This window comes from Typopeltis vanoorti, chromosome 3 (genome assembly GCF_054136105.1).
Source record: "Typopeltis vanoorti isolate ZY-2024b chromosome 3, IOZ_Tvanoo_1.0, whole genome shotgun sequence".
NCBI classification, from domain to species: domain Eukaryota; kingdom Metazoa; phylum Arthropoda; class Arachnida; order Uropygi; family Thelyphonidae; genus Typopeltis; species Typopeltis vanoorti.
This window is the reverse complement of record NC_143551.1, coordinates 175,363,892-175,383,005: the sequence shown is the minus strand read 5'-3', so window position 1 is coordinate 175,383,005 and position 19,114 is coordinate 175,363,892. Positions and strand designations below refer to the sequence as shown.

Genomic DNA, 19,114 nt, shown 5'->3' with positions numbered 1-19,114 from the left:
TAGCAGAGTTCTGCCTGGAGGGTTATAAACGGAATATATATTTAAGATGCCTGCATTAATGGCGTAAATTTCTATGCCAATTTTTTCCAGATCAGTTGTAGGAATCTTTTTTATCTCATTGTAACGGATGTTTTTCTTGATAAAGATTGCAGTACCTCCACCTCTGGCATTAGGTTTATCATTTCTAATTAAAGAGTAATTTCACAGCTTGGGATTATCACAGGGCCGTAGATGAGTCTCATTAACTAACTAACAGGATATCAATTTTGTAGTGAGCAGCAAGTTTTTGGAGTTCTAGAATGTTGTTGCTGAGTCCATTTGCATTCCAAAAGGCGACCTGTATGGAATTTATTGTGATTGCCGGATTATCCATTGATCAACGAGAATATGACTTGGGTATTTTTAAGAAATCTGTTTGTGTCAGCCTGGTTTGGATTTGATTTGCTAAAAGCTGATAGCATTTCTCCCAAAGTGGCAGCAAGCATCGCAGCAGAGGTTTGGCTGCTTGATATGGTTTCTGCCGATTTGTTGCGTGAGGAAACTACAGAGGCATACGATTTATCTGGTGTAATAGCCTGCACTTTAATTTCCTATTCAGGTTGTGTGACTCGCTTCTAAGTGGACGGGGCTACTGCCTCCCTAGTCCTTGTCAGGTTAGATAAGTGGAGTGAACAGCCCTTGTAGTTATCTGGATGTGGGCCGCCACAGTTGGCATACTTAGCAGGAGTGGTTCTTGACTTGGCACATGTATGCAAGGAATGATTATTTCTGCACTTTACACATTTGTTATTCCACCCTACAACGCTTCTGCGCATGACCATACTTTTGCGGTGGCATTGTCCGGCAGATATCTTCCTTCTGAGGGGTTCATTCATGATAACCAAGTTGCAGACAGGCTTAAGGTCATAAATCTGGCTTGCCGGCCATCAGACCTCTGCATATTTCATACAGAGGGGGGAAATAGTAGGTCTCGAACTGCGTTAGTTCCAGTGCAATGCGAGCTTCTCGAAAAACCGTATATAAAATTCAACTAGGCAGAGTCTAAAGGAATACATCCGATTACAATGACAGCAAGAACCACTACCTATGCCCTAATTGAACAATTAAAGCTCTGATCATGGCAGGAGGGTAACAGCAATAGCCAAGCCTCAGTTACAACTTCACTGGCTACAGCATTGCCATCTATTACCCTCTCCATGCCCTAATAGGGAGTAGGCGAGGCCTTTATACCCTATGTAGCTTTTGGAGACTGAGTGCAGTTCAGTCTCCACCGGTAGCCAATCAGAGATAGCTGGCCCATGTCTATCACTAATTATAGCAACCACCGATGAAGAGGCTGGCAAACAAGTGCTGCCAACTCTTGGACTTAACCCTAACAAAATATGTCGCTGTCTAAAATAATGTGGGTACTACGGTCGATTTTCTTGTGTTTACGGGACGAAAACCCGAGTTTCCGGAGGAATAACCCGCTTGCCCGTGACAGAGATCGACTAAGTCGGGAACCGGTGTATATTCCTGAAACATTTGACAGTACTGAAAATGTTTAAAATTATAATATTCTATTTGAAATTATTATTGACTGATGTGATGCTATTATTCAAGAAAACTTTTTTTTTTTTTGTAAATTTTTTCAGTAAACTTGTTTTGATTGTTCATCAACTAAATTACTCTTTATTTTTTTTTTAGTTTATCAGCTAAAGGAAAAGAATGTGAAAATGCCAATAGTTCGTAGAATCAATTGTCAGCTTAACTGAGGCAAAACTTTGGGCTAAAGACGAAAATTTACGAAGTTTCAGTATTAGTGTATTTGTACGGCAAGACAGCGTCTATTATCAGAATACGAAGGTATGGTCTAGTAATGCACGTTAAAAAATAATAAGCAAAAAAAAAAAAAAAAAAAGTGTAACCGGGTACATGTTTCATTGCCGCGTAGGATTATTTATTCAAAACCTCTTTATTACTGAATAAAATATTAATAACTTAAACTGAGGATATGCGTATAATCGCATCATAAATAGTTGCTCGCTGAGATGACATAATGTAATGTAGGCCATGCTTTAGATGAACAAATATCACATTTTAGATTTCTGTTCGGTTTCTATCAGTATCATGGCTGTAACAGAATTCGGAACTGGGAAGAGTGTTGTTGTTTTGGCTATTGTTGTAGGATGCTTTGCAATTCTCTGGCCAAAAATTTTTTACCCAATGATGCAAACAGCGTTTTCTATGACATCGCCGAAGCACGATAACGAAGATGGTGAGTAAAGCATGCTAATTATTTACATCAAATTATTGCTTTTGTGTGAGATTATTGGTTGTTAAATAGATAAATTTAGTTTGCGCGTGAAACCTGCTTATGAATTTAACAAATAGGAATTGATCGAGAATTTATTGTTGAATGCGCTTTTCGCAGGAAGTAGTTTACTGCGGAAGCCCATGTTTATGCTTATATACTGTTCCATAATAAGTCAGATGGAATTTACAAACTTTCAACCAGACACATTTCCTGTGAAATTTATTATTATTATTATTAACATATTCCTGTGAGGTCTTCTAATAGAAAATTTATGTTAAGCGGTCTCTCCTAGTAAATAACATCTGTCATATTGTCTCATGTTATTTAGGACGTCCAAGTGTAACACCATGTTTTTCCCCTACAGCCCAATGTATTGAAAAATTTCTTCTGTGTCAATCTTATATAATCCCTTTAGTAACTAATAAGTTTCTAACATATCACCTATCCTCTGCAATCCACAATCCTCATAGGAAACATTCCACAAAACTGTCACCAGCTTTGTCACTCATCTTCTCTGAATCCTCTCTATCACCTCTTGATCCCAAGAAATGCAGGTGACCAAATCTGTGCTCCATGTAAAACATATATTCAGTATACTCTTATACAACTTTATTATTATGTGATACCTCCAAACTTCAAGCAGTGTTCCCTCTCCCCCCCCCTCCTTTATTAAATTATAATAATCCCTTAGGGGTGCTTAAGGGTCAAAGCTGTATAACTGAGAGGAGACCTCCATATAGCCTTTGAAGGAATGCGGAGAACCGACCAGGGCTTCTGACCTAATGTCCAATCCTCACCTTCTCGTGGTGCACCCTGTTGGGTATCTACTTTGATACCGAACGAACGAGGATGGGCTGGCAATTTGGGATTTAGCCGACCAAATTGTATTTTTATTGGTTAAACCAAAATAAAAAATGATGGTACAACATAACAAAATTTCATACCGGCTGGGGCGTCGCCTGGTTAAACAAGGCCCCCGTTGTTTTTGTCAGGGAACCAGGGCAAACAGCGAAAAGTCAGCTACTGGAACAAATCTGAAAACAAACCCCAACTCAACATCACCAGAGTTAAAGATCGGTACTATCAATGTAAGAAGCCTGAATGGCAAAGAAATGGAGCTAGCTGAGGAATTAGATAAGTACCAGATCGACATAATAGGGGTGACTGAAACAAAAAAGACCAAAACTGGTGAGATCTTTCTCAGCAATAAATACAAAATGTTATATTCAGGCAATGACAATCAAGGAAAAGAAGGAGTAGCCATAGTATTCAACACAAAATACGAGGCTAATCTTCTTGAATGGTAGTCAGTCTCAAGTAGAGTAATGTGGGCAAATATGAGAATGGGGAATTGAACAATGAGACTTATTTGTGCCTATGGTCCCACAGAAGGTTCTACTAAGGTAGAAGTGGAGGAATTTTTTGACGCTTTAGAAATAGCAACTGACACAATGAAAAAGGAAAAGTTGGTCCTTGTTGGGGATCTAAATAGCAGAGTAGGAAATGATTGTGAGGCATACAAAAATATTTTGGGAAAATTTGGAGAAAAGAGCAAAGCTAATAATAATAGCAAATATCTGTTGGATTTCTGCTCAGGACATGGACTGGTTATTACTAACACCATGTTCCAACATAAAAATGCGCACAAATTCACATGGAGAGAAGAGGCTAGGAATAAGAAAAGTCTCATTGACTATGTTATTGTTGATAGTGATGTTTTCTCCCTGGTGCAGGACACCAGAGTGTATAGAGGATTTGAAATTGGAAGTGATCACTATTTAGTCTTGAGCAGGATAAAATTGAATTTCATATTGAAAAGAATGACATGTAAGAAAGTTTTAAAGCGAATAAAAGTTGAGCAGCTCTCAGATGTGAACTGTAGATTAAAATACAGAAAGATTATTGAAAAGAAAATGAAAGAGTTTGAGAACAGGAATCAAACCTTGGAGATTCAGTGGCAGACTCTGAAGAAAACATTGATTGATTCTGCCAGAGAGGCATGTGGTGAGGTTGTGTGCAAGGATAAAAAAATCAGAACTCCCTGGTGGACACAGGAAGTTAAAGAGGCAGTGAAGGAAAAGAAGAAAGCATATCAAAAGTACCTGGCAAATAAGTCAGCTTTTACTCTTACAGAATACAGAGACAAATGTAAGAAAGCTAAACAGTGTGTAAAACTAGCTAAACAAAAGTCATGGGAGGACTTTGGAAAGAATATAGAAAATAAATATCAGGAAGGTGGCAAAATATTCTGGAGGTTGTTGAAGAAGCTTAGGAATGGAGGAAAGAGTGCTGTAAAAGGAGTTAGAGATTATAAAGGTGACATGAAAACAGGAGAAAAAGATATCCTTGAAGTATGGAGTAATTACTTTGAAAAACTGCTAAAAGAAACAAGCAGCGATAATAGCACAGTGGTAAAAAACATTCAACAGGTATTCAGTCAGGAATACATACCCATACTTGAAGTAGAAAAAGCCATCAAAGGCTTGAAATGTGGAAAGGCAGCAGGAGTAGATGATATTCGGCCAGAAATGCTGAAGTATGGTGGTATAAGAGTCTTACAGTGGCTGCACTGCATAGTTTAGAAAGCCTGGACAGAGGAATGAATTCCCGATGATTGGAGTAGAGCTCTCATAGTACCCATATATAAAAAGGGAAATAAAACTGAATGTGAGAATTACAGAGGTATTTCCCTACTGAGTGTTCCTGGCAAGATCTATGCAAGTATACTTGAGAAAAGGTTGATAAGAATTGTGGAAGAAAAGCTTGGTGAAGAACAAGCTGGATTCAGGTCAAATAGAGGCTGTCAGGATCAGATCTTCACTTTACGACAAATAGTCGAGAAAGCATGGGAATATAACAAAGATCTGTATTTAAGTTTTGTCGATTTGGAAAAGGCATATGACAAGGTGCCAAGAGAGAAGCTATTCAATACGCTGCAATTATATGGTGTCAATGTGGCATTATATCAAGCAATACTTAGTCTTTATTTGAGTTGTAAGTCAGCAGTTAGAATTGAAGGAAGTACAGGAAGATGGTTTAATGTTAAATCTGGTGTGAGACAAGGATGTACATTATCCCCTCTGTTATTCATTATCTATATGGATCACATTATGAAGGAAAGTGGTATTAAACCTGATATCAAAATTGGAGATGTTAATGTCAGCTCTTTGCTTTATTATTATTATTATTATTATTATTATTGTTCCGGGAAACTCCAAGGAGTCGACAGACTCATCGAGGGAGGCCCTAACATCATGTCTGGAACAACTATTCAACATTCACACAGTATCTATCAATCATATCTTGCCTTGAACTCATTCATGGTCGTAGCACCCAAAACAGACTCTGGAAGCTTATTCCACTCATTCGCCACTCTCCAAGTAAAAAACCTAGCTCTAACACCCTTGTCAAACACGCTCTTGCCCAGCTTCCATACATGGCCCCTACTCCTCCCACCACCAGTCATATTTTCAAAAATATCTTCTGGATCAATCTTATAAAAACCCTTCGGTAATTTGAATGTCTCAATCATTTCACCCCTCCTTTGCCTATCGTCCAATTTCTGCAACCCACAAATCCTCAACCTATTCTCATAAGGTTCATTCCACAGTCCTGCTATCATCTTGGTCACTCGTCTCTGGACCCTCTCCACTTCCTCCCCATCACGAAGAAACCCTGGTACCCATAACTGGGCACAAAAGTCCAGATGGGGTCTTATCAAGGCTCGATATAGAGGAACAACAACTTGTTTGTCTCTGCATGTTAAAGTATTTTTCATAAGCCAAGTGATTTGGTGAGCTGTTTTAGTCACTTTTGCAATGTGCCCCCTAAACTTCAACCCCCTATCCACCAGCACTCCCAAATCCCTGGCCTCATCAATCTCCTGGAGTACGGTTCCACCAATGCGATATACTGCTGCTGTTCTTTTCACCCCAAAGTGCATAACCTTACACTTTGCCACATTAAACTGTCATTCATTTTTCCTAGCCCAGTCCTCCAAACTATCCAAATCATCCTGTAAAATTTTGACATCCTGTGCACTCACAATTGCTCTACCCAACTTTGCATCATCAACAAACAAGTGAACACTTCCTCTCAAATCCTTTCCAATATCATTGATGAACAAATTGAAAAGCAGTGGTCCAAGAACAGAGCCCTGCTGTACTCCTCTAGTCACAAGATGTCTTTTTGACTCCACTCCTGAATAAACCACTCTCTGGTATCTCTCCTTCAACCACCCTCCTATCCATCTTACCAACCCTATATCTATCCCCATCTGCTCCAGTTTTCTGATTAGGGTTCCATGTGGTATCCTGTCAAAGGCCTTGGCAAGGTCCAGTAGTATCACTGTAAACCCATTACTCCTATCCAGTTCAGCCGTCACTGTGTTATAAAACGTGAGCAAGTTACTGAGGCATGATCTACCCTTCACAAAACAATGTTGTCCCCCATACAATATCCCATTTTCATCTGTCCAATCCTGTATTCTTTTTTTGTCTAATTTCTTTAAGACCTTGACAATGATTCCTGATATGCTAATCGGTCGGTAATTTACAACAGCAGTCTTGGAACCACCTTTATGCAGTGGAACTATTTTCCCCTCCTTCCACCCGCTCGGGACTAACCCGGACCCAAGACTCAAATTAAACAAAATGGTCAAGGGTACTGACAATTCTTTAGCTGCTTCTCGTACAACACGAGCTGGTATACCATCCAATTCCACAGATGTATTGACATTGAGGTTATGCAATAGACTACTCACCTCCACTTCATTCACCACAATTCCTGTATAATCTACTGGTTTATTCATTTCTGCAATGTCACCACCTGGATGATATATTATGCAGATGATATTATACTTCTAAATAAATCCGCTACAAGTCTGCAAGATTCTCTGACTAAATTGAATAGCTGTTGTAATAGATATGGTATGAAGGTCAGCAATAAAAAGACAAAGACAATGAAAATAGGCAGAATCATTGAAAATGTCAACTGTGTTGTGAATGGAGAACCTGTGGAACAAGTAAAACATTTCAGCTACTTAGGCACAATTTTTACTGAAGATGGTAAATTAAATATAGAAATAGACAACAGAATCAGCAAAGCTGGTATGGTGGGAAGTCAATTGAATAAATTCATATGGAAATAGAGAGAAATTAGTCGAAACACTAAATTAGCTGTATACAAGACAGTGTTCAAACCAGTTTTAACTTATGGATCTGAGAGCTGGGTCAGAAGTAAAACACTTGACCAAAGACTAGAGACCGCAGATATGAGAGTCCTGAGAAAGATTAGAGGCGTGAACAGATGGCATCAATGGCAATATCACATTAAAAATGAGGATATTAGGAAAGAACTTGACATTGTCAGCATCCAGGAATGTGTTAGCAGAGCTAATCTCAGGTGGTATGGTCACTTAAATGGAATGGGAGAGGAAAGATTAGCAAAACAAGTTTTCTCTGCCAGGTTGGCAAGAAAATGACCCAGAGGAAGACCAAGATATAGGTGGATTGATACGGTACAAAGTGCCTTAGACGATAGAAATATAAGATCTGATAATGTTGGAGTCTTGACAAGTAACAGACTGATTTGGAGGAAAATTGTAGATAGGAAGTTAGTAATGATATAATTTTTTCATGTAGTACTGTCATATCCTGTGCACCCCTTGAGGATACATGGCAGGAATTTGATGATGATGATGATAATCCCTTTAGCATGTTATACATCTTGATCATATAATCCTTCTATCAATTCATTCTTTCTGTAAACTATATTCATTCAGCTTACCCTTATAAATAACATTCTAGAAGCGTAATTTAGTTATCTCTCTCTCTCTCTCTTTTTTTCCAGAATCTCCTTTATGAAAGAAACACATTTGGGATCAATTATTAGTCCAGATATATCAAATTAGCCAAGCAAATAAGAAAAGGGTGATCATTATGGGCGATTTTAATTATGGCAATATAGACTGGAATGATGAGATAGCAACTGGAAGTAAAGAAAATGAGTTTCTTGAGTTTTTGAGGGATAACTACCTCAGACAGTATGTAACAGAGGGCACTAGAGGGTTGAGGGTCTCAGATTTGGTCATCTCATCAGAGGATGTAATTATAAATAAGGTGTCAAATCATCCACCGATTGGTGAGAGTGACCATGAGGTGATTACCTGGGTGGTTGCCAGCAGTGTGAGGACCTCTGTGAGAAAAGGGTATATGTGGAACTACAAGGGGGGGGGATGTGATTATGAATAGCTCAGGAGACAGCTTGTGGGTATAGCATGGAATGAGGAGTTAGCTGGAAAAGAGATCAGTGCAGCTTGGTGGATTTTCAAAAACTATAGTAGATGCAATGTCTAAAACTATTCCAAGGGTGAGAAGGTTAAACAAGGTAGGTGTGAGATGGATGAATAAAGAAATTAAGCATGCGATACAGAGAAAAAGGGCATTATGGAGGCAGCATAAGAGAAGTGGAAATAACCAATTCCATGAGGTTTACAAAGACCAGGCAAGGAGGGTGACGTGGTTGGTGAGGATAGCTAAAATGAGGTATGAACAGCAGTTAGCTAATGAAGCCAAAAAGAATCCTAAGGAGTTCTTTCGATATGTAGCCAGAAAAAGAAAGAATGATTATGGAAGGATGACATTGATTGGAGAAAATGGTATAAAGACAGCTGTTGCAGAATGTGTGGTGGAGATACTTAATGAGCAGTTCATAAAGATCTTTCAATCTTGTGAATGTAACTTCATGGAGAAATTGAGAGCAGTTGATGATGGGGAAGGAGAGACTGACTGTAGGTGAGTAAGAGGTGTATGGGGAGTTGATCAAACTAGATGTTAATAAGGTTGTGAGACTTGATAATATATCACCACATATTCTGAAGGAATGTGCCAGTGAGTTGACACCTGCCTTGACATATTTTTTTAATACGAGTGTTGCACACGGTCAATTTCCTAAGGAGTGGAAGAAGGGCAAGATTGTGTCACTTCATAAAGGAGATGATCAAACTCAAGCATCAAACTATAGGCCTATCCGTGTGTCAGGTGTTGTGGTTAAGTTGTTGGAGAAGCTTGTGAGAACTAGGATCCAGAATTGGGTTGACAACAGTACTATTATCTTTGATGGACAGCATGAATTTGCTAAAGGGAGGTCATGTTTTAGTAATCGACTTACTTATTACAATAAAGTGACTGCTTCCTTGGACAGAGGAGAAGGATATGCAGCAATATACTTGGATTTCGCAAAGGCTTTTGATAGATTACCTCATGATAAGTTGACAGTCAAACTAGAACAGATGGGGTTGGATATTGGATTGGAGACTGGCTATCTGATAGATATCAACAAGTTGTGTATGGGGGAGCGATATCCAGGAAAAGGAAAGTCACTAGTGGAGTGCCTCAGGGGGGTCTGTTTTAGGGCCATTACTGTTTAACTTGTATATTAATGATATTGGTGAAGATTTGGATGGAGATATTCAGTTGTTTGTGGATGATGCAAAGTTGGGAACGAACCATGAAGAGTAGGGAAGATGTTGTAGCCTTACAAGAAGACTTGAATAAATTGAGTGATTGGGCATGGAAATGGGGATGGGAGTTCAATGTTGCAAAATGTAAGGTTTTAAAATTTGGCAAACAAAGATGGGATGTAGAATTTATGCTTTTTGAGGATATATTGTTGGAGGTGGAGGAAATAAGAGATCTGGGGAGGGGGTGATAGTGGATAAGGATCTGAAATTTAGGGGACACATAGCCAAAATTGTGAAGACAACACAAAGGCTTCTGGGAATGATGCAGAGGACACTGACTTGTAGAAGGGGAGATTCTTGTTCCATTGTATAAGGCTTTGATTAGGCCACACATGGACTATTGTGCCCAGATTTGGTCACCTGGTTTTCAGAAGGACGAAGAGATGTTGGAAAGGGTACAAAGGTGACTGACTAAAGTAGTTTCTAACCTGTGGAATGTCGAGTATGAGGAAAGATTTGATGTAATTTGGTAAAGGAAAGTGGACAGGAGGAAGAGGGGAGATATGATAGAGAACCTACAAGTTAGTAAGGGGTTGTTATAGGATCATTGCTGGAGAAGTTCTACAGAAAATAGTGGGAGATCGGGAGAGAACCAGAGGTCATCCCTGGAAACTGTATAAAGAGGGTGTGAAGTGAGAAGCAGGTTTTTTTCGTGTAGAGCTGTAAATGATTGGAATGCCTTGCCTGAGAGTGTGGTGTCTGCAAGGAGTTTGAGTGTGTTTAAGACATGGTATGATGAGCTGTGTGTGTGATAAAAGGACCTCCCAGATGAGTCTTTGACTCCATGAGGTCTTGGGATAATAATAATAATAATTTGTGTAATGTTGGCTTTACAGCAAGATGGCTTTATTATTGCCTGTTCTATCATAGCAGTAATAAGAAGCAAGTTTTTTTTTTGTTGACTATTGCAACATGACCCTAGAACCTCAGGTTCCCAACAATAGTCTATCACTCATATCTCACTTTCTGGATCTGATTTAAATCTCTTTGAAAAGACATGATATTAAGCATTGCTTCATATTACTCTCTCTAACATCACATCTGATAATGCCAAGTTGAAGAGATTTGCAAAACCATTGCAAATGAGTGGCTTTAGAATATTAAAAATTTTTAAAAATATTAAATATTTTTCTCAGTCATTTGTAATATGTTAGGGCCAAAATATTAAAAAAATATTTTGGCCCTAACATATTACAAATGACTGAGAAAAAAAATATCATCAGTGAAATGAAAAAAATGCCTAAATTGGTAGAGAATGTCAGAAAAGGAAAGAAGAATAGCTAGTTGGGAGAGTCAGAAAGAAGCAGAATTAGTGGCATAAGTGGATCCTTTTAGATCTTGTTTTTCTCTATCAGTTTGTTAATAAATAATTAGATCAGAGATTTCTGTAACATACAGTTAACTCCTTTAAAAAGACAGATGTATCTGGAAGAAACAAATCTTTGTCTTATGTTCCATGGAGTATGAAGAGGATAAGTAAGTACGCAGATATCACTACTGTATCTATGCAGATATCATATCCAGCATACTCATCACCCAGTCATAAAATGCAAGGTAATTACTGAGGTAAGATGTCTCCATAAAAAACTCACTGATCATTATAGAGAATGACTCTAGTCATCCTATTGACTTCCTCTCTTGTATTTTAGCCATAATCAATTTTTCTAGTGCCTTAACTACTAAAAGCTTGTGCACTTTGTGCAACACCATTTTCTTCCTTTTCTTGATAACTAATAATTAAGGAATTGACAGCATACACTAGAAATGTAAATTAAATAAACTTTAATATATACTTTCCGATATTTCGGCAAACGTCATGTTCCCATCTTCTTGGGAACTTAATACAAAGACACGTGCACACAAGTACTACATAACAGCAAATGAGAACCAAAGCTAGGAAGCTGACGTTTCCCTAAAGTCCTGATAGTGCCCCCTGGTGGGCTATATTGGTAGTTCTTGGCCTTTGGGCTGAAGTTCTTCTGATAAATGTTTCCCAAATTTGGGGCAGTCTCATGCATCCAAATTTGTTGAGGTTTGGCATATTCCTAAGGGCTGAGGCTGATTCCATGAATAGTCTTTCATATTTGAACTTGCTGCGGTGTATTACTGTGGCTTTTTTCCATCTTATTCTGTGGTGAATATCCAGAGCGTGGTCTGCAAGCCCAGAGTGGCTGTACTGGTGAAATCGGATGTAATCCTTGTGTTCTGAGATTCTGATATTTGCTGTCCTGCCTGTTTGGCCAAAGTAGGACAATTTACAGCTGCAAGGGACCTGGTATACACCAGGTAGGTCTAGGGGAAGTAGTTGGTCTTTAGTGGAGCGGATAAGGAATGCCAATTTTCTGTGTGGTCCGTAACAAGTGGTCAAGTCGTTTTTTTTTTTTAAGATTTTGTTGATTTTTTCCAAGGTGCCTCGGACGTAGGGAATGATGATGGATTTAGAGTAATCTTTTTTGTGAAAGGGGGGGGGAGAATAAATTCCTTAATTATTAGTTATCATATTATCTTCCTTTTCTTCTTCTCCTTTTAGATTTTTTGATGTTGCCTTTGTTTTCCTCTCTAAGTCTGTTATTAAATAATTAGATCAGGAATTTCTTTAACATACAGTTAATTCCTTTAAAAAATCAGCAACTTATCATCCTGTCTCATGACCTTGTTAATATCAAGTATGTTCAACACCCAATATACCTCCAGTTCATTTACTTCTGGTTTCCTAGGCGGTCTCTCTCTCTCATATCCCATTCTCGTTGTGCTTTGCAAAAAATTACTCTCTCATCCATAGAAAGACCTCGACACAGTATTCATCAAACGGCACCACTGTTATCTGTGGCAGTCATTCTGTTGCCATTAATTATAGAATGCTGAACAGTTCGAATTTTATTTTATTTTATTTATTTTTAATTTTATTTTTAATTTTTTTAAGCTAAAACACTAGTACCTTCAATTGGCATATAGTTATTGTGAAAATAGGCATTTTTTTGGTTTGTACAGTTGAACTTAATTGGTTGATGGACTGAGTCCTTGACTCTTTATCCCTTCATCTGGATTTTAGATTGTGGGTGATGAGATTATTGTGGGTAATTTACCCGCTCATTGTGAACATTGAGGCTGTATCAGCTTTCTCTTGAGGTGGAGGATTTCGGTTTTTTATGTTTGAAACAATCTGAGGGTTTGTAGTCCGTTGCCTGTCGAACTAGCTGATTTGGGTGATTATCCGTGATTGTGAAGAATTTCTCCACAAAGCCTGTCATGTAGGTCTTAATATCTGGAATGGCTTCTTGATGTAACTGGATGTTTCTGATGAACCATGGGGGCATCAAATGCCATTCTTAGGCATTTATTCTGTATTATCTAAAGTCTGTTGATGTTGCCTTTAGTTGTGTGACCCCAGGTTGGAGAGGCGTAAGTTAGTTGCGGTCTGATTACCGATTTGTAAAGGAGAATTTTGTTGCTTATGCTTAGGAAGTTCCTATTCAAAAGTAGATATAGCTGTGCTATGGTCTGACTTGCCTTAGTGGCGACACTATCCATATGTGACTTGAAGTTTAGACGTCTATCAAGATGAACGCCCAGATATTTGGTAGAATTGTGCCAGGGGATGATTTTACCAAACATTTGTATGCTTGTATTCGGTTCTGCTTTATGTCTGGTGAAAAGTACTGCAGAGCTTTTGTTTGGATTAATTGCGATACACCATTTGGTGTACTGATCCTCCAATTCATTGACTGCTCTCTGCAGCTTGATTGTGGCCAGGTGTGGACGGAGGGATCTAGCTATAATGATTGTGTCATCAGCTTATAGAGCAGTGATAGCTGAGGAACAGTTTGGGGAGATCTGCCATCTATATGGAGAAGAGTAGGGCAGAGAGCCTTGAGGGACTTCGGCCGTGATTCTCCTCTCTGTGGATCTGATACCGTTGAGTTTTATTTTAAATTTTCTGTTATTTAGATATGATTTGATAAGTAGAACTAGTGGTAATGGAATACCAACTTCGTGTAGTTTAAAAATTAGTCCGTGATGCCACACTATCAAATGCCTGAGTTTTGTCCAGGTAAACTGTGCCAGAGTGTTAGTGCCATTCATACCATTGGTTATATGTTCAATAACTCTGTAAATTTGTAGCGTTGTGGAGTGATATTTCCTAAAACCGAATTGTTCATCTTAAATGACATGGTTGATATCTGTTGCCTCTTGAAGCCGTGTGAGAATAGCACGTTCGGCTATCTTACCTATGCATGAAAGAAGGCTGATTGGTCTGTAATTTTCAGGAAACCGTGTATTTTTTCCAGGTTTGGGAATTAGGAAAACGTCAGCAATTTTCCATCGCTCTGGGAAATAATTTAGCTGGAGGATGGCATTAACGATGGCTACCAGATGCATAATCCCTTTGCAGGGTGAGCACCTTGTTTGTTATTCCATCTGGACCAAGAGCCTTTTTGTTATTTAGTTTTCTTAAAATCTCATATATTTCTGTTGGTGACACGTATTTGTTATTGGATTGGAGTGAGGCATTTTGAGTTATTTTATGCACTTGGGTGTGAATTTTACTTATGAAATTTATATCTGTATTGATATAATTGGGGCTGCATTGTTTTTCGAAGCTGTCAACAAATGCTTCAGCTTTTTCCCCGTCGTTGTAGACAACTTTAGATTCACCTTGGATTTGAGGAAATGTAAAACGCTTTGAACAGAGCGATTTCATCATTTCCCATATTGATTGATCCTCTATGTTTAATTGGTGAATTTTGTTATTCCAGAGTTGGTTACGCTGGTCCTTTAGGGCATATCGAACCTGGTTTGTTGCTCTGTTGACTGCTTGTTTATCCACTGAGTCCATTGTTCTCTGATGTTGTCTTCTCAATCTGTTTTTCTCTTGGATAAGATGTTTTATATTCCTCTGGGAGTTTTTTTGCTTTGTAGCAGAGATCTTACTTCTCTTTACCACCATGTATATGACCATATACATGGTGGTAAAGAGTAGAGTGTCCTCTTGCAATGAGTCCTTGGACTCCATGGAAGTGTTGTGTTGTAATAATAATAATTTAGCAGCTTTTTTCAATCTGATAAATGCATTATTATTCTATCCAGAGTCCAACTAAAAACAACATCTTTGCTTCCCATTGCATAGGTGTTGTTTACCCTAGTCTCTTTGCATGTAAATTTATGCATGGAAAATCTCCTTCAGAAATATTATTTACAGTTTAACTTTATAAACATTCTGAAAATGAATATAATAAATGGGTAATATATATATATACATACATACATACATATATAGAGTCAGGTCTCTTTTTATACGGTAGATACGTTCCACAGAAAACTGCATATAAAAAATCGCACAAAAGAGACCTAACTTACATTGAAAAATTAGAGATACGTTCCATAATTTTCTAAAAAAACCACATAAAACCGAAGCAGTGAATTAAAATAAACCTAAAATCATATAAAAAAGTTTATAAAAATTCAGGAAAATAAGATTTTCCCCAGTTTGTTTTAAAGCTTTATTCATTTAATTTTATTGAAAAGTAACAATTTTTTGTACATTTTTTCATCAGAATTATCATCTCTATTAGACAATATTCACCAACGTTTGGGAACTGGTGCGAAGTCACTTTCATCATCACTAGAAGAGATAGCGCATCCGATCTGTATAGTAAAGGCAATGGTTCTTCACAAACAGAATTAGCTTCACCCTCGTTCTGTGCTGATTTTTTTCTTCTGACAATGTAATCAGTGATTAAGTATCAGTGATAAAGTAATCGATAATGATTTTACTAATTTTTATGCAGCTCGCGATATCCAGACATACAGTTCCTCAGCTCACATTTTGACACTTAGTTTTATGCCAGACATGATAGATTTTCTTATTGCGACTTAATTCTTTTTAATTGCTCTTATAGTAGATACGCCTAAATTAAAATGTTTACCAATCTCTGTAGATCCCTCTCCTTTTGCTAAGCTATCTAAAATTGCAATTTTCATTTCCAAAGAAATTGCTTTTCTTTGGTGATTTTTTTCCTCCATTGGGCCAAATTAAATTTAAAATAAAAATGAGCAAAATTTAGACTTACAATAATGAAAAGACAAAACTTACTCACATGCAAAATTAAACTTCATGGACACTCACTGCTTACATGTTATGCCAGAATATGCTGCAACATGCTGTTCATTATATACAATGGGGAAACCCCGAATCTACATGAAATATGCACCGCATAACTTCAAAACTGCATGAAAAAGATACACATCTGAGACCCGAGTGTGTGTGTGTGTGTGTGTGTGTATATATATATTATGTTCCATGCAGTCCTTTTCGGCACTTGATGATCCTGTGAACAAAGGCTCTCCATCCCATTCGATCCCTTGTCCTTTTTTTTAAGTAATTGTAAGTTCAAGTTAGTAAATTCTTTTATGTTGTCCATCCAACTCTTTTTGTGGTCTTCCTCTTCTTCTCATTCCCTCAATCTTCCCAAACATAACTGCCTTTTCCTATGATTCATCAGCTTGCATAATATGACCATAGTACATCAACTTCTGTTTAGCAATCATCACTTTCAAGGGACATTCTGCATTTATATTCTCTAAAACCATCTTATTGGTTATTCTTGTATTCCATGGGATTCTTAATAGTCTCCTCCACGCTCGTATTTCAAATGAATCAATTCGCTTTCTGTCTTTCTTCTGAATAATCAAGCTTTCTAGCTTTCACATCCATACATCACTACTGGAAATACCATTGCCTTAACAATTCTAACTCGTGTGGCCTTACTCACACCTCTATATTTCATAATTTTTGTCAGATTTAACGTCTCTTTTTTCCTCATGACTATCCTTCTTTTAATTTCATCTTCACATTTACCATCAGTTCTGATTCTGAACCCCAGTAAATCATACCTTTCAATGATTTCTATTTTATCTCCCTCTGTTATAAATTCATTTTAGACTGGGTCAGTGTTAGACAATCACTCTAAAATTGGCAGACCTTCAACACCAACGACTGAAAGAACATTGAAAAAGTTCAGATTAAAGGTAAACATATTGAACACATTGTAATATAAATGGCATAAGATGTAGATCTTAATACACCTTGGATAAGATTCATATGCCTCCTCGTTCAGGAATAATACAGCATTAAATTTGGTAGGTACATTTTGGACCACCCTATATGTACATCCAAGCATAAGACAATAAAAAAAAAGTGCACAGTATGAAAATTTCTAAATTTATTATTCATGTTTTTAAATAGTGATACCATTCCTGCTTTTACTTGAAAAAGAAAATAATGAAATGAGAACATTTATTTATTTTTTTTGAAATTTTATTTAAAATATATATAATGTCATTCAATGTACAGCATCATATTAGTATTCTAGGGTTAGCTAATGTTATGATTCCATTAATACCCTTCTTTTCACTTGTCACGTAAAGAAAGATTTCCCTTAGTCAATTTCTTCTTATGCTTACTTTTTCTTTCTCGCATTTGTTACTTACCTTGCTTGCACTTTATTCTCATGTAACTGGTCATTTCCTTCCATCTTATACACTGAATTCAGACAAATCAGTGTATAACATTTTGTATAACTCATGATTTCAAGTAGAATGTGGGTACACATTTAAATTTTTGAATCGGCCACAAAGGGGTTATGTGGCATCGCTCAGCTGGATGAAACACTGCACTAAGTAAATTGTGTTTGAAGGAAGCTCTTTTCATGAAGGAATAAAGTTGTAAACTTGGATGTCTTGTAATGTCTCAAATACATGTAGATAATTTCACATGCGGAAGAATTAATGGAAAGCTTCAAGAAGGTTGCAGAATTGCTGATATTGCCAGAGAGTTTGGAATCTCTCATAGTGTGTTATCCTGGTTCTTGGCAGCATTTCAAACTAATGGAATGTTTTCCACACTTTTGCTGAAAACTACCCTCGCTCTACCATGGAACATGAAGACAGATTTTTGGTTATAACAGAAAAACATAATTGATGCATTATGGTAGGTCAGCTTGCAAGTCGGCTCCATTCATGCACAGGTATGTGGATATCTTGACAAAACTGTGACAAGATGTCTGCAACAAATAGGCCTATATGCCTGAAGTCCTGTAGTTGGTGTCCCTTTATCCACAACTCATTGTAGAGCACATTCTCACTGGTGTTGTATCCATAAAAATTGGACAAGACATCAATGGGCTGATGTACTCTTTACACATGAGAGTTGTTTTAGCCTTTCGTCTGATTCTAGACAACACTTGATTTGGTGTGGAAGTGGAACTAGCATGAAACCATCCTACGAGATCTCGACATCACATTTATTAACTGTTGTCCTCACTTTCTTATATTATTGTATAGTAAATGATTACACAGTTCAATTTGCTTCAACTTATGTAATAGAGTTCTATACCATGTGCATTTTCTTGAGGGTACGGAGAGCACTCTTGCCATCACACTTGCTCTGATGTGTCTGGCATCTAAAGCATAGGATTCATTTATTATTTGCAAGCCTTGCACATGTAGAAAACTGGACAGAAATGGAAGTGAACCTGGAATTAAAAGAATGCACAAAAGCAGGAAAAAAAAAAAAAAAAAAAACCAGCCCAATCATGAGCTTCTTATCATGGAATACTAGATATTGCTCTTATATCTTGGGTGGCGTGGCACATCAAAAACTTCTCTCAGAATGCTAGATTATGTCCAGAGGAGAGCTGTTTGCTTAATACATCTCTCTCTCTCTCATTACTTTCTCATACATGCTGTTTCTGCATTATATCTTCTATAGATGTTTCCATGGTCTCTGCTCCACCAAACCGGCCACTACCATTGCTCCACTCCCCCTCTAGCCTTGTATGAATACAGGCAACTGCTAGTCAACATCCATATACCATTAAGCTCCCTCACCTAAAACCACTTTTCTTCCTTCATTCCATATGCACTATTGTAGGAACAGTGAGGGCAGTTGCTAATGCTGCCAGTGTCAGAAGGGCACAAGTAATAGAGTATTATCACATTAAAAATTATCGCATAAAAAAAAAGTATGTAGCTATGAATTTGCCACGGTTGCCAAAAACTTAGCTATGTTACTATCCAGATTCCTCTGAAATAGTCTTTTCCATACCATTTCCCAAAGAACAACAACAACCTCCAGCTCTTCAAGAAACACATTAACTTTGTCTTTTTTTCTCTCTCTAATTACTTGCCTCTACATGGCACTCTAATGTATAGATCTTGAGACCTTTTGTGTGGAGTTGATATATATTTAAAAAAAAAGGGGGAGAGAACAAAAATACTGGAAGCTGCCATAACAG

At 37.6% G+C, this 19,114-nt stretch overlaps 1 protein-coding gene across 1 annotated transcript in view; it reads left to right on the top strand.

Moving 5' to 3' along the window:
- The first annotated feature begins 1,865 nt into the window (after positions 1-1,865).
- The window catches only part of LOC150108757 (uncharacterized), a 144,361-nt gene continuing 127,112 nt past the window's right edge, over positions 1,866-19,114 (top strand). Inside the window, exon 1 of the mRNA XM_090416214.1 lies at positions 1,866-2,257. Within this exon, the coding sequence (XP_090272340.1) occupies positions 2,062-2,257 (196 nt within the window). The 5' untranslated portion in view covers positions 1,866-2,061. The remainder of the gene's footprint in view (positions 2,258-19,114) is intronic.